Genomic DNA, 14,574 nt, shown 5'->3' with positions numbered 1-14,574 from the left:
TTAATGTAAGAATTCCCAAGCTGTTTATTAAAAGCAGACCTTTGACCTGAAGTTATCACTAGTTAGACAATCCTCAAACGAATTTTAAAAAAACACCCCAATTGCCCAATTCTCCTCTGGATTCATAGTTTATGCCAAGATAATGTATATTTCTGTTTTGAATATTGTATGTAAACTAGGGATTGGGAGATCCTTTTTATGTGTCCACGTGTGTGTACCTTTAGATCATTGTTGACATCTGGTGATAGCCTGGGCAAGTCCCAGCAATTTTCTTGGCAGCATTTTCATGCCCAGTTTATGATCCTTTTTATGGCAGTTGTTAAGTGAATACTGTGGTTGTTAAGCAAACACCTCAGTTGTTAAATGAACCAATGGGTTGCTATGGGCACATTTGCCAAAAACTAGAAGTAAACACTGGTTTTCTTTGAAACTATTGTAAAACACAGTCATGAAACCACAGGGACACTGCAAACAGCTGTAAATGCAGTCTGGTTGTCAAGTACCTGAAGTTCAATCAGGGGGGTCCTAACCATCAGAACCTCAAATCCAGGTCATAAGTAGCCCCTAGGTAGGTCATCATAACTTCAAATGGTCAATAAGCAACCAGTCAAGGACTATCTGTACAAACTTCTCCATTCCATCTGGAGAAGTTTCTTTTCAAAGAGCCCAGCGCTTTTCAAGAGGTAGTAGGTTTTTAAAGAGTTAAAACACTGGATAAATACTTTGCATAGAATACCCCAAAGCACACATTTTGGGGAGAGAGAAGTTCCCTGAGGATGGGCTCCAGCACAAGTCCAAAAGCGTGGAAGACTTAGCCTCTGGTTCCAGTGACCAGCCCAGACTGGATCCTGTTTTAAAGAGTTAAAATAACTGAAGAAATAACCCCTTGGAAGTAAGTGTGACCTATATTTGATCTCATTTTTCTTCCCAAGAAAAATAAACAGCAGCCAAACTATTTCCCAGATAACATCTGTCCTGCCATCATCTCCCATGATTCCATTTAAGTAAAATCCTCAAATTTGTTTCCAGGGAAATTGGTGGTATCTACACCGCAGTCTGAAAAAACAGCTAAAATCTTTTCTGCAGAATAATGTATTATTTATCTATTTATATATATACATATATTATTTTGAAAAGACTTTCTTTGGAAGGAAGTACTCCTTTTGTACTCTTTTTGAGAAGAGTACAGAACAAGTTCTTAATCTGCAAGTGCAGCTCTTGCATTCTGGAAAATGGGAAAAGGTTCAAGAAAAGGATATCAAGCCTTCCCCTCAATTTTCAATCAGGTGGCAGGAGAGAAGAATTGTTTTAACAGGCAACCTCTGAACAATATTCCATTTAGCAGGCTTCATATCCACGACTTGTAGAACTGTAGAGTACGAATTCAGTAAAGGATTTCCATGGTCATATGTATCTCTCTCTGGAAATAAATCACATGTAGGACAAGCTTCTCTTTTTTAGGCTCTTGGTTAGACCACAATAGACCACAAAAGAAGCAGGAAGGAAGAAACAAAAGAAATTAGAAGAAAAATGTCTCTAAACACAGCAGCTGACTTTCTTTCATTGGCCTAAATGCATGCCAGGCTGATTAAGCTTTTTAAGATCCTGCCTGGAATTTCCCAGTAATGTAATAATACTGCTTTCCGAGTAATTTTTCCTAAAAGTAGCGGTGAAGCAAGGAGGGGTGGAGTGAGGAGGTGGGCTGCCTGCTTCATGGTAAAAGAAGAGGAAGCAAATAAGAAATTCGATTGGTCGTATTTTGGACGAGCAGAAATGGGGAGACTGGGCTGTGACCCCTTTAGAAAAGAAGCCAGCAAACATATTGTGGCCAATGAGGTTTGCACACTTCATTTTTGGTTTCTGTCTTGGGCAACTGAGGTTTTGCAGAGGGTGCCATCAGCATGATGTCACCAACATGGAAGGATCAGTTTCAATTTAAAAAAAAATATATTCAGTGTTTCTGGTTCTGTTTTAAGTACGCTTAGGCCAACTTATTTCTCTTCAGTTTTCATCTGCACTCCAGGGCTGGGCTTTGTAGCTAAAACTCAGCAGAAGGAGTCTGAGAACTGCACAAACTGATAATAGGTGGGCACCCTGTATTTTTGCCCCAAAGGAAAGAAGATACAGGAAGTCCTCGACTTATAACCACAACTGAGCCCAACATTTCCATTGCTAAGCAAGGTGGTTGTTAAGTGAATTTTGCTCCATTTTACAACATTTTTGTCATAGTTGTTAAGCAAATCAGTGCAGTTGTTAAGTGAATCACGCTGTCATTAAACAAATCAGGTTTCCCCAATGACTTTGCTTGTCGGAAGCTGGCTGGGAAGGTTATAAATGGTGATTACAAATGGTGGTTCCAAGGTTGGTAAAATAAGGGCCCAGATTGTTGGGGGCCGTATCAGAGAGTACTATAAAGCACTATGGCGTGGTTTATAAGTATAAGATCTATTGCACTTACATGACCACTGGTAAGTACAACTATCATAAATACATGCCAGTTACCAAGCATCTGAATTTTGGTCATGTGACCATGGAGATGCTGCAATGGCTGTGTGAAAAATGGTCATAAGTCACTTTTTTCAGTCTTGTAACTTTGCACGGTCACTAAATGAATAGTTGTAAGTAGAGGACTACCTATACTAACACTGGGAGTCTGTGGTGTAGAGCAGGGGTCCCCAAGCCCCGGCCAATGGACCAGTACCAGGCCACGGCATGCCAGCAACCGGTCTGCACAAACAAGCAAAGCCCCATATGTGGGATGCAGACAGCACACAAAACCACACACCCTCCGGTCCATGGAAAAAAACCTTTCTCCATGGAACTGGTCCCTGGTACCCAAAAGGTTGGGGACCTTTCTCCATCTTCCTGGGGCTTTCATACAAGGAAAAAAGCAGCAGCAGTGAGCAGAAATGGGGAAAATACAAACAAAAGCAATCTGTTTGACATCATAGAATTGGAATCATAGAAGCAGTGCTTTTTTTGTAAAAAGAAAAGGTGCCGGAACTCACACATGTCATACAACCCGCCTTGCCTACCCTACAAGGTTCCATCCAAAAAAGGTGCCGGAACTCCGTTCTGGGCGTTCTATGACAAAAAAAGCCCTGCATAGAACAGAACTATAACAATCATAGACAGCATGTTCACAGCACTCATAACTACATCAACCAAAGATCAAAGTGCCAGGCTTAAAAAATACTAACTTTGGCAGGTGCTAATCTTAGTTTTATGGGATTTTATGATCTGCAAAAGCTAGCCCCTTTTATTTATGATTAATCATACTGTGCAATCTCTGAATATGGGTTAATTCAATAATCAAGGGAAGCATGTTGTGTTAACAGAGCTATAAGATGAGCTTAAGGAAGCGATGCAAGACACTAACTCTAGTGTCAATCAAGCATTATAGAAACCCCTTGGAAGGGGAAAAGCCTGTTTCTAACCATAGAAAGAAAAGCTATAGTCAGAATCAAGTGTCTGGGAAATACTTAGGAACCTAGAAAAGTGAGAAAATCTTTTATGTCTTGTGGATGGGGCCAAGCCAGTTGAGAAGCACCATGTCACAATAGCTTCATTGGAGAGTTATCTGATAACTATGGCAGTGCAGCCTGCTACAGAGCATGTCATCCACATGGACTTCCTAAGAGTGCTGGATGTGACCCTCAGAGACACACATAATTAATGGATTCTGTGTTCACACAGTACACTGATAAACTAAGCAAACATGAGGGCTTTGAGCAACATATCCAGCAACAGAATGACCGACTAAGGTTAAAACTAACCAAAATATCTGCTTGTGCAAATGCGACTGCTGGGTTTTTAACTAATCTAATTAAGTATGTTGAGTAAACCCAGTTTCCCAAACATTCTCTCACACCCACTGCCAAAAATGTTGCAATGAGGACACCAGGAAATCTTTGCAGAACAAGCTGAATAGAAATACAATTTATTCGATGTGTCATGCATTTGTGTTACATATAAAGTACATATAAAGTGCGGGTTTTTTTTAATTTAAAAAGGTATTTGTCTTTGTCAATTTGCTTTTGCACTCTTTGATTAGTTCATTGGAAATCTGATCAATCTTGGGATTGGCAGCTAGATTTTAAAAAGTCATGAATATATAAATAAAGGGAATAAAATTTCTTTCTAATGTCTCCTGGGAGAACCTAGAATATCCTAGAAGGGATTTTTTAAACTTCCCTTTTGCTTCCATCATAGCTGTGTTTGAACCTGATGAGAGTGGTGGGCATTGAGGCTTCTGTTTACTTTATGGAATTTCATCGGAAGTTTGGATTTGACCATTGGGAAAGATTGCAGCTGGGTCAAAGAAACAGACCAGGACTGTTTCTGGAAGAGTCAGAATTTTTTATAGTGGACTACAGATGGAACCATAGATAAGAGCAACAGGATTCTTCTTAGTTGTCACTGATGACAACCTTGTTAACTACTACTGAACATTTCCAGGTAATGTTTTGGCTAAAAGAAAATCTGACGTTGAATTTGAACCTGCAATTGCACTTGCTGTTCTACCCGATGTCTAATTTTATAGCGTTGGACTAATTCTCTTCTCTGCACTTTTTCTTAAGGTGCAGACCATATTTTGGGATTCGCAGTAAAGAGACAAACTCAGCAAAAGAGACGGGGACAAAACTAAATTAAATTTCATCTTTATTTTGGAAAGTACCAAGTCACATCTTACTGGGATAAGGATGCTAATAAATACTGTTGTGAACACAGTTTTTAACAATTATGTATTAATAGAAATACAATATAAATAGAAATATCACGTATTCATTTTCAGATAAGGATGTGAAATGCCCATGACAATATATAAATAAATACAAACAAATGGGTGCAGAACTGGATTCAAAAATAGTTTTCACAGACTGAAACCTCTAGCTTGTGAAATCTCTGCTCTCAATTACAATCTATGTTTAGACTTTCCTGAAAAATACCTCATAAATACAGTGAAATCTCTGTAACTAACAATTAGATTTCCATCTTTATTTTCATGATATCCCATATACCATTCTGGGAGTTACAGTTTGAAAAAGTGCACTGGGACTTTCCCTAGTGGTTAGGTTAGAAGATGGTATAGTCCTGAACTTGAATAAATTTCAATAGTTGAATAACACATTTAATTTAGCAGCACCATTAGAACTCATAATGAGATGATTTTTATTTAAGAATGGGAGCGATGGGCTCTTTAATTTCAAAAGCATAGCTTTCAAACATTTTAGATGAACAATGCACATGGTCTTCAGCCACATCAGGGTAAAGCAGAGTAATTTTCAAACTAATTTGGGGAACAATCGGATCTGAAGTTGGAAGATTTAGCTAAGAAAGGAAGCCCTTCAAGTGTTGATGATAGAAGTCCACAGCATGAGCATGAGTAACAGGACCAGGAGATTCCTGCCTTCTAACCTTGGAATCTCCTGGCAGGGGCTCTGTTCAGCCACCAAATTGTCAGAATTTATGGGGATTGTGACAAAGGCACAGTTGAGCATCTAATGTAGTTGTTTCCCAGATGGAGTTTCTCTGTTGACATCAATATGGCAAAAGCTCAGCAGTTAGGATCTTCATTCTTCTTTGAAAGATCTCACAATAGTCTTGACCCATTCTTCTCTTGGGTTAACACAGGCTGGTGTACCATTCTTTAGCAAAAACCTATCAGAAAGTAAGATAATTTTTACAGTTTAAGCTATATTTTCACCAGCTGGGTTCACATAGCACACTAAGCTACAATTTGTTTAAATATATAGTTTGTTAAAAAAAATTGGCTGGGTTTAGAAAAGCATGCTGAGTCATGATACCATATTTATGAGCTACAAAGCAATGAATGGATTTTATAATACTTTACTACAATAGGGCATTGTTCTTCAACCTTGGAATTTTAAAATGTGTGGACTTCAACTTCCAAAATTTCTCAGTCAGCCATGCTCATTGGGGAATTCTGGGAGTTGAAGTCCACATATCTTAATGTCACCAAGGTTGGGAAACACTGCAATAGGGTATGCACACCTTCAAAAGTTTCAGACCTTAGACTTCCGGTTCCGGATTGTGGCGTGTGCAGTCGTGCGGAGAGCTCCGTCTCTTAGCCGGCTGCTTTCCCTCCACCGGTAGACCCTTAATCGGGTCGAAAAGTCACCCTGGAGGGGTGACCACCGTCGAGGAGGCCCTCGTTGACTGCAGAAGGGCAGCAGCTCCTTCCGCAGTCTGAGCCAGCTCCTTAGGGCATTCGGAGAAAAGATCAGCCAGTAAAATGGCCAATCACCCAGCTGCACCAGCCGAAAGTCAGAAGAACAGCTAAGCGTGAAGAACCACCATGAAGAAATCCGGATGAGACCTTTCCTTCCCTCTCTTAGCCCCAACTATTTTCCTGTAAAAAGCCTCTGAATGACTTCCCTGCCTTAAGAGAGCGGTGTTTGTCTACTTGGGATAAAAAGCTTTGAACAAAACTATAAAACAGTAAATTTTTATTGGATATTTAATTTTTGGGACATTTTGGGGCCCTGAAAAAATCCTTATCATAGAACATTATTATTATTTTATCTACTATGCTGGAGATATTTGGTTTTTTTCTCTCTCTATTTTCCTAATGAGATAAAATCCTTTTAATTCGGAAAAAAAGATTTTACAGCCTACTGAGAACATCTTGTGGTGAAAAGTGTTACTGCACTTGTACTTTCTCTTGGTGTTTGAAGATGGATTTGACCTTCAAATGATAATAAAAGGGAAAAGATAAAGCCCTTGAAACAGCTGTGGGCTGAATTTGCTTACTAGAAATTGTGGAGGTGGATATTTGTTGACTTTTAATAAATATAGCTTCTACTAAAAGACTAAAAGACTATTTTATCATGGAAATGGAGGAATCTTTCCCACAGCTTGATTATGAGCTTATATTGGAAAAAATCCTGGAAGCTACAGAGTATATGAAATCTTGGAGAAAAAATAAAGATCATATTGCAGAACCACAAACTGAATTTCAAATCTTAAAGACCAACCTATAGGCCAAGGAACAATAAAGGAGGAACAGATTAGCTTTAAAGAGGCCTATATGCAACAGTGCACACAATTTAAAGAAATGGAGAAAGAAGCTATTGATCAATTGAACTCTAGAAAAACGCTTGACTTAAAATCTCAAATTGAGACTCTAATTGATCACTCCACAAGTCAACTAATCACTACAGAAGAGGATATTTCACAAGTCTATGTACAAATTATGGAGAACTTTGAGGATCAAAGAATGACTTCAACTGAAATATTTGCAGTCTTAAAAGCAACAGGAACTGATTTCCAGATGCGATCTATTGAAAGCTGTGATAACCTGGATAATCAACTAGTAACTACAACATGGAACAAAATTGACTATACTATCCAGATGATACTGGAAGAAGGGGAAGAGAACTTAGACCAGATTGATGTGTCGATAAATACCCGTACTCAAATACTGAGATTTGATTATACAGATGTGGTATTATGGAACAGAAAGAAAGCTAGAGTTAGATTTTAAAATGTGATTTAAAATTTTACTTAATGGGTTAAAAAGGCTTTAGAGATCTGGATTGATTTAACAATTAACTGAGTATGTGAAGTTAGCAAGATGATATTTTGTGTAACAATATGCTTGTTTTAGATATGATAATTATTTGGACGAGATTTAAATTTTACTTAATGGGCTGAAATGATTTTTTTCCTATAGAAATAGATTGACTGATAGATTATATATCTAAAATAGAGTAGAGTAATATTTTTATTTTAAGTAGGATAATTATTTTGTAATGGAAGAAGAATTAGAGAGATTTGTGATAAGAGAAGAAATGGTACTAATCAATGATCTATTCTAAGAAATAGAATATATGTGGAAATATTAGAATGTTACTGTCGGAATATTATGTGTATTGTAGAAGGGATACCCATATTATTATTGAATAATAATATGTTTATTCAAGATTAAATTGGAATATGGTAATTGTAAATTAGTAAAGCTTAAAAACAGGATTTGGATTTACATAGATGTAATGTTATTGATGATTGTTTTGACTGATTGAATTTCATGTAGAAATGGATTAATCTAAATATGTTATACTATTTGAGGGAAATAGAGAGGAAATCTGTAATGAATTAATTTGAGTTATATATGTATGTCTTTGTTTTTGGATGACTGATTACCCCATCACCACGGTGTTTCTTGTGCACTCAGATGTAAAAATTAAAAAACCAATAAAACTTGTTTATAAAAAAAAAGTTTCAGACCTTACACAGACAGAGTATCTCTCTACTGTACATTCAGGGTTCTATGCCTGATGAATTAGACTTTAGTTCATTGAAGGGACTGCAAAGGACATCAGTTTCCTTGCTCCCAGACTTACACTAGAGATGGCAATCTGCAGGATCCACTGGTGAAGAAAAAACTTTTCACAAGATGCTTCGGAATTTTTCTCTCGGTGTAACTTAGGCAGCAGATGGTTGAATGAAAGCCAACTGTAAGAGATGTTAAAGGTGCCAATATTTAGTTTAGCTCAATTATAAAATATCAGCCTTTTCTATACAAGGTCTTTGAGACCTTTGTTTCCTGGGGTTGACCATTCATCATCACACTGACCACATTTAACTCCCACAGCTCCATTTGAATCTGATGGATGTAGATAGATAGATAGATAGATAGATAGATAGATAGATAGATAGATAGATAGATAGATAGATAGATAGATAGATAGACAGACAGACAGACAGACAGACAGACAGACAGACAGACAGACAGACAGACAGACAGACAGACAGACAGACAGACAGACATGATGGATGGATGGATGGATATAGATAGATAGATAGATAGATGATACATACATGATGGATTAGATAGATAGATAGATAGATAGATAGATAGATAGATAGATAGATAGATAGATAGATAGATAGATAGATAGATAGATAGATAGATATAGAGAGAGAGATAGGCAGATCAACCGATATCATTGGCTTCTAGCCTATAAAAGACATCATTCTCAGTGAAAAAACTAGCTGTCGTTATTTTTAAATACATTTAGCTTACCAGTGACTCTGATTGTAGAATCTATTAATTCAGAGTATACGAAACTAAGATTCCTAACCACTGAGTAATTTCTATTTAAAGTGAACTACCACTTTTTAAAATGTCACTATTCTGAAGATATACAGTAGCTGTCTAATCTTTTAAAGATGTTTCTATGTTACTTTCAGACATATTACATGCTACCTATCAAATACACCATCCACAATTGTACATTTGTTTGTTAAGTTCAGACTGAAATTCATTTAGCTCTAAGTTAACTCACATGCATTAGTTACAGGCAGAGAGATGGAGGCCACCAGAAAGAGGAACATGAAGGCTACCACTGAGATCTTCATGATGAACAGCGTTGAAGAGCAGACTCGGGAGTTTTGAAAATACTGTCTCTTTTGTTTGATGCTCCCTATTCTTGAATGCTCCTTTTATAGAACTTTTTGATTATGCTCATGGGAAAGTTTATGTGATTTTACTCATAAGGGAAAATACCAGAAAACCATTCCTGAGAAACAGAATTGATATCATGGAACAAGTGTTGCAAACAAAAAAAAGAGAAGTTTCAGGGAACACCTCATGAAATCATAGAAAGTAGCCAAAGACATCTTTTCTTGTGAAGGATTATTTCTACATCTCCTCAGTGGCTGGTGGCATGGCAACCATACTCAAAAACTAAGAATGAAATAATTGCAAAAGTTTTTTTCTTCTATTTATGGTGATCACCCAAAAATATATGCAAAAACTATCATATAGGCCAGGGGTAGGCAACCTTGGCTCTTTTATGACTCGTGGACCTCAACTCCCAGAATTCCTGACAGCATAGCTGACTCAGGAATTCTGGGAGTTGAAGTCCACGAGTCATAAAAGAGCCAAGGTTGCCTACCCCTGATATAGGCCAATGCTGCCACATTCTGCCTAAATCCAAAAAAAGGACCAATATATTTAAATAGATGACCTCCAAGGTCCCTTCCAACTATTATTATTATTATTATTATTATTATTATTATTATTATTATTATTATTATTATTATTATTATTATTACAATGTATCCTTCTATCAAATACACCAAGGAAAGATACATATCAATGGGGAAGCTAACCAGACATTTTTAACAAGAGGGCATTCTTGATCTACAGATCCCAGTTCAACACACCCTTTGTACAATTCATCTTCCAAGCTTGATTAAACGTTCTATGTGCTGCCCATCTGTGGAATAGGAATCCCTCTGCACCATCTAAGCCTCATTGAGTTGGAATTTCTTGTCTCTGGGAATTCCCTGGATGTACTTTGGCAGCCAAAGGTAAAAATTAGATGAGGACTAGAGCTCCCTTTGAGATTCAAACTTGACTACTTAAATCTGTCAAAGCCTTTAATTTTCAGTTCTTGTAACACAAGCTAAAATAATTGAAAGTTTTCAGAGACACAGTTTTTACTCATGGGACCTCTCCTCATTCTGTTTTGGGTTATATGAAACAACCTGGAGGCCAAAAAACCACAAATAAACATTTTGTCCCAATCCTAAGAATATTGCCCTCAGATCCTAGGGACACTGCAACTGTCATAAATATGAAGCAATTGCCAAGCATCCAAAAATTGATCATGTGACCATGGGGATGCTGCCACAGACATAAATGTGAAAAACGGTCATGTCACTTTTTTCAGTGTCATTGTAATTTCGAACAGTCACTAAAGGAGTAGAAGTAAGTCGGGAACTACCTGTATTTTTTAAATGCTTTCTTTAAAAATTTAAGGCACTGCTATATTACTAAAAATTTATATACAGCTGCCCTTTTGAAAGTTTGAAGGGGAAACTAGTTTGTATTGGCATAAACGAGGGATGAATCTCTGGAAGAGCACCATATGGCCTTTGCTGAATATTATATAGATACGTGAAGGAAGAAACCACTGATCACCCAAATAATTCTTTGCCAAGCATTTTACTTGAAATGGTAGCTTTCTATAAGAAAGTTGTGAATTATTTTTTATAGACGACTCTGTCAATCATGCAAATCCCAGTCTATAGAGTACAGCAGTCCACAAAATCAGTCCCACGGGCATTTATTTTGGGAAAGATATTCTTAATGTTTCCTGCTTTGGTTTTTTTTTATAATAACACAGAAAACCAATTGGCTTCATAGAATAAATCAGCATATATTCATGAATAGCCAGTTAACAGAGGTTTGAAATGTAATGTTATGGCTTTTTAATACAAGTCCGCACAATGAAAATTTAATTAGATAACAATGAATTAGCTCCCAGCCATTATCACTGAACTAGATTAGTCTTTAACAAAATCAATGACCATTTCATCTAATTCATATATACATTCTTAAGATATAACACTCAGTTCAAACATGGAGAATGGGCAGGTCTGCCAGTGGCAAAGAGCCAAGAAAAAGTGTAATCTACAAAGCATGCAGCCCATCAAGAACAAGACAGGTTATGCAAATCAACCACAGAGGAACACCCAGACAACAAAGGAGAAGTTTTTTATTCTGTTTGGGTGTCTGTTTGGGATATTTTTAATAAGAATATTTGGGTAAGGATATTTTGCAATCGTCTGAGATAGGAAAATATCTGTCACACAGTACAGTACTCCAGGAAATGTGTGTGATTTCCCAGGGTGATTGTCTGCTGACATGAGATCTCTCTCTCTCTCTCTCTCATCTATCTATCTATCTATCTATCTATCTATCTATCTATCTATCTATCTATCTATCTATCTATCTATCTATCTATCTATCTCTATCTCTATATATCTATATATTATATTTATATCTATCTATCTCTATCTCTATCTCTATCTTTATCTCTATCATCCATCCATCCATCCATCCATCCATCCATCCATCCATCCATCCATCTATCTATCTATCTATCTATCTATCTATCTATCTATCTATCTATCTATCTATCTATCTATATATCTATCTATATATCTATCTATCTCTATCTGACTCATAGACTCCAAAACAAAACAATAGTAATGGAGGACTTTAATTATCCTGACATCAACTGGGAGACAAACTCTGCACCAAGTGGAAGATCAAACAGATTCCTGACAAACCTAGAAGACAACTTTGTCTCCCAGAAATTAGAGAAGGGAACTAGGGGATCAGCCATATTGGACCTAATTCTCACTAACAGAGATGAAATGATAGGTGTTAAAGCCACAGGAACCTTGTGGGGGGAGTGATCATGCAATATTGGAATTCAACATTATGCAAGCACAAGGAATAGAACACAGTCAAACTAGAGCAGTGATGGCGAACCTTTTAGAGACTGAGTGCCCAAACCGCAACCCAAAACCCACTTATTTATCACAAAGTGCCAGGCCCGCATCAGCATTGTGGTGCCCCAGGGGGGAGCAGGGAGGTGCCTCTGAGTGCCGCCTCTGGCAGGCAAAAACCAGGGGCACAAAAATGGGCCACTGTGCTGCAAGGTGCAAAAACGGCCACTACCGCGCCGCAGGGTGCAGATACAAGGCACTGCATCATGCAAGAATGGGGCAGAGCTAGTGAGTATCATGCAGGCACTATCCCCGCCCCATTTGCAGTGCGTGCGTGCTCGCGGCCCCATGCACGCATGTGCGCATGTAAAATGCTTCCCTCTCCCTTTTCTTCCAGTCCACCAATCGACAATGGTTGGTGACCTCTGCTCTACCACCTCTACTCTAGCTTGCTAGTTGGCCACTTCGCCTCCTTTGTGCTGGGCAGGGCTCCTGCTCCGGTGGCGATCTGATGGACCTGCTGCTGGTGGCAGTGGTATGTGTGCCAACAGAGAGGGCTCTGAGTGCCGCTTCTGGCATGCGTGCCATAGGTTCGCCACCACTGAACTAGAGTCTTGGGCTTTAAGAGAACTAATTTCAATAAACTTAGAGAGAGCTTGGGAAGTATTCCATGGATAAGAATCCTCAAGGGGAAAACAACTCAAGAAGCTTGGGAAATTTTGAAAAGTGAGATTATAAAAGCCCAGACAACCACAATACCAACGAAGAAGAAAAATAACAGCTCTCAAAAGAAATCAGCATGGCTGCATAAAGAACTCTCTGATAAATTGAAGGACAAAAAGGACAAGTATAATAAGTGGAAAGAGGGGCACATAACTAAGACAGAATATCAGCAAATAGCCTGAGCCTGCAAAGATAAAGTGAGGAAAGCTAAGGCTCGAAATGAACTAAGGGTTGCAACAAAAGTAAAAAACAACAACAAAAACTTCTTTCAACATGTAAAAAACAAGAAACAAGTGAAGGAAATGATTGGTCCATTAGTGGGAGAAAGTGACAAGAAGGTGACAAGGAACAGGGAGAAAGCAGAACTACTTGACTCATTTTTTGCATCCGTCTTTACACAAAGGGAAAAAACAGTCCAACCTATCAAAAACAGTACCGTAAAAAACAGATTAGAAACACAAGTTAAGATAGGCAAGAAAATAGTAAGTGAGCACCTGTCCACTTTAGATGAGTTCAAATCACCAGGACCAGATGAATTATACCCCAAGGTTCTGGCAGATGTGCTCTCAGAACCACTGAATTATATCTTTCAAAGATCCTGGAGCACTGGAGGACTGGAAAAGAGCTGATGTAGTTCCCATCTTCAAAAAAGGGGGGAAATGGATCCAGGAAACTACAGAACTATCAGCCTGACCTCAATACCTGGGAAGATTCTAGAAAAGATAATCAAGCAATGAATCAGTGAACACCTAGAGGCAAACAAAGTCATTACTAAAAGCCAACATGGGTTTGTCAAAAACAGATCATGCCAGACAAATCTTATTGTATTCTTTGACCAGGTGACAAAATTAGTGAACCAGAGGAATACTGTGGATATAATTTACTTGGCCCTCAGTAAGGCAACTGATAAAGTAGACCACAATCTACTACTTGATAAGATAGAAAAATGTGGGTTCCAGAAGACAAGCTCAGGATCCAAAAAGATCTTGATACACTTGAACAATGAGTCCTATCCAACAAAATGAGTTTTAATGTGGAGAAAAGCAAAGCTTTACATTTAGGCAGGAAAAATCAAAGGTATAAGTACAGATTAGGTGAGACTTGGCTCAAAAACAATAACTGAGAGGGACCTTGGAGTCCTAGTGGATGATCACTTGAATATGAGCTAGCAGTGTGCAGCAGCAGCCAAAAAAGCTAATACAGTCCTGGGTTGTATAAACAGAGGCATAGAATCAAGATCACGCGAAGTATTAATACCGCTTTATAAAACCCTAGTAAGACCACACCAGGAATACTGCAACCAATTTTGATCACACATTACAAAAAAGATGTTGAGACTTTGGGGAAAAAAATCAGAGAAGAGCAACTAAGATGATCAAAGACCTGGAGACTAAAACTTATGAAGAATGGCTGCAGGAATTGGGTTTGGCTAGTCTAACGAAAAGAAGAAATAGGGGTGATATGATAACAGTATTCCAGTATTTGAAGGGCTGCCACAAAAAAGAGGGTATCAAATTATTCTCCAAATTACCAGAAGGCAGGATAAGAAAAAATGGTTGGAAACTGGTGAAAGAGAGAAGC

The 14,574-nt window shown here is 38.0% G+C and overlaps 1 protein-coding gene across 1 annotated transcript; it reads right to left on the bottom strand.

The window, feature by feature from the left end:
- Positions 1–4,671: 4,671 nt before the first annotated feature.
- LOC107286467 (C-C motif chemokine 5) lies at positions 4,672–9,432 on the bottom strand. The gene is made up of 3 exons (XM_015814841.1): positions 9,312–9,432; positions 8,367–8,478; positions 4,672–5,661 (listed from the first exon to the last, which is right to left on the bottom strand). Exons 1-3 carry the CDS (start codon positions 9,382–9,384, stop codon positions 5,574–5,576), a joined length of 273 nt encoding a protein of 90 aa, XP_015670327.1. The 5' UTR covers positions 9,385–9,432; the 3' UTR covers positions 4,672–5,573.
- Between the last annotated feature and the right edge of the window lie 5,142 nt (positions 9,433–14,574).

The sequence above is a fragment of the Protobothrops mucrosquamatus genome, unplaced genomic scaffold (genome assembly GCF_001527695.2).
Source record: "Protobothrops mucrosquamatus isolate PMUCROS unplaced genomic scaffold, P.Mucros_1.0 scaffold286, whole genome shotgun sequence".
NCBI lineage: Eukaryota > Metazoa > Chordata > Lepidosauria > Squamata > Viperidae > Protobothrops > Protobothrops mucrosquamatus.
Note: the sequence above shows the minus strand (reverse complement) of the source record. Positions and strands in the feature narration are given on the sequence as shown.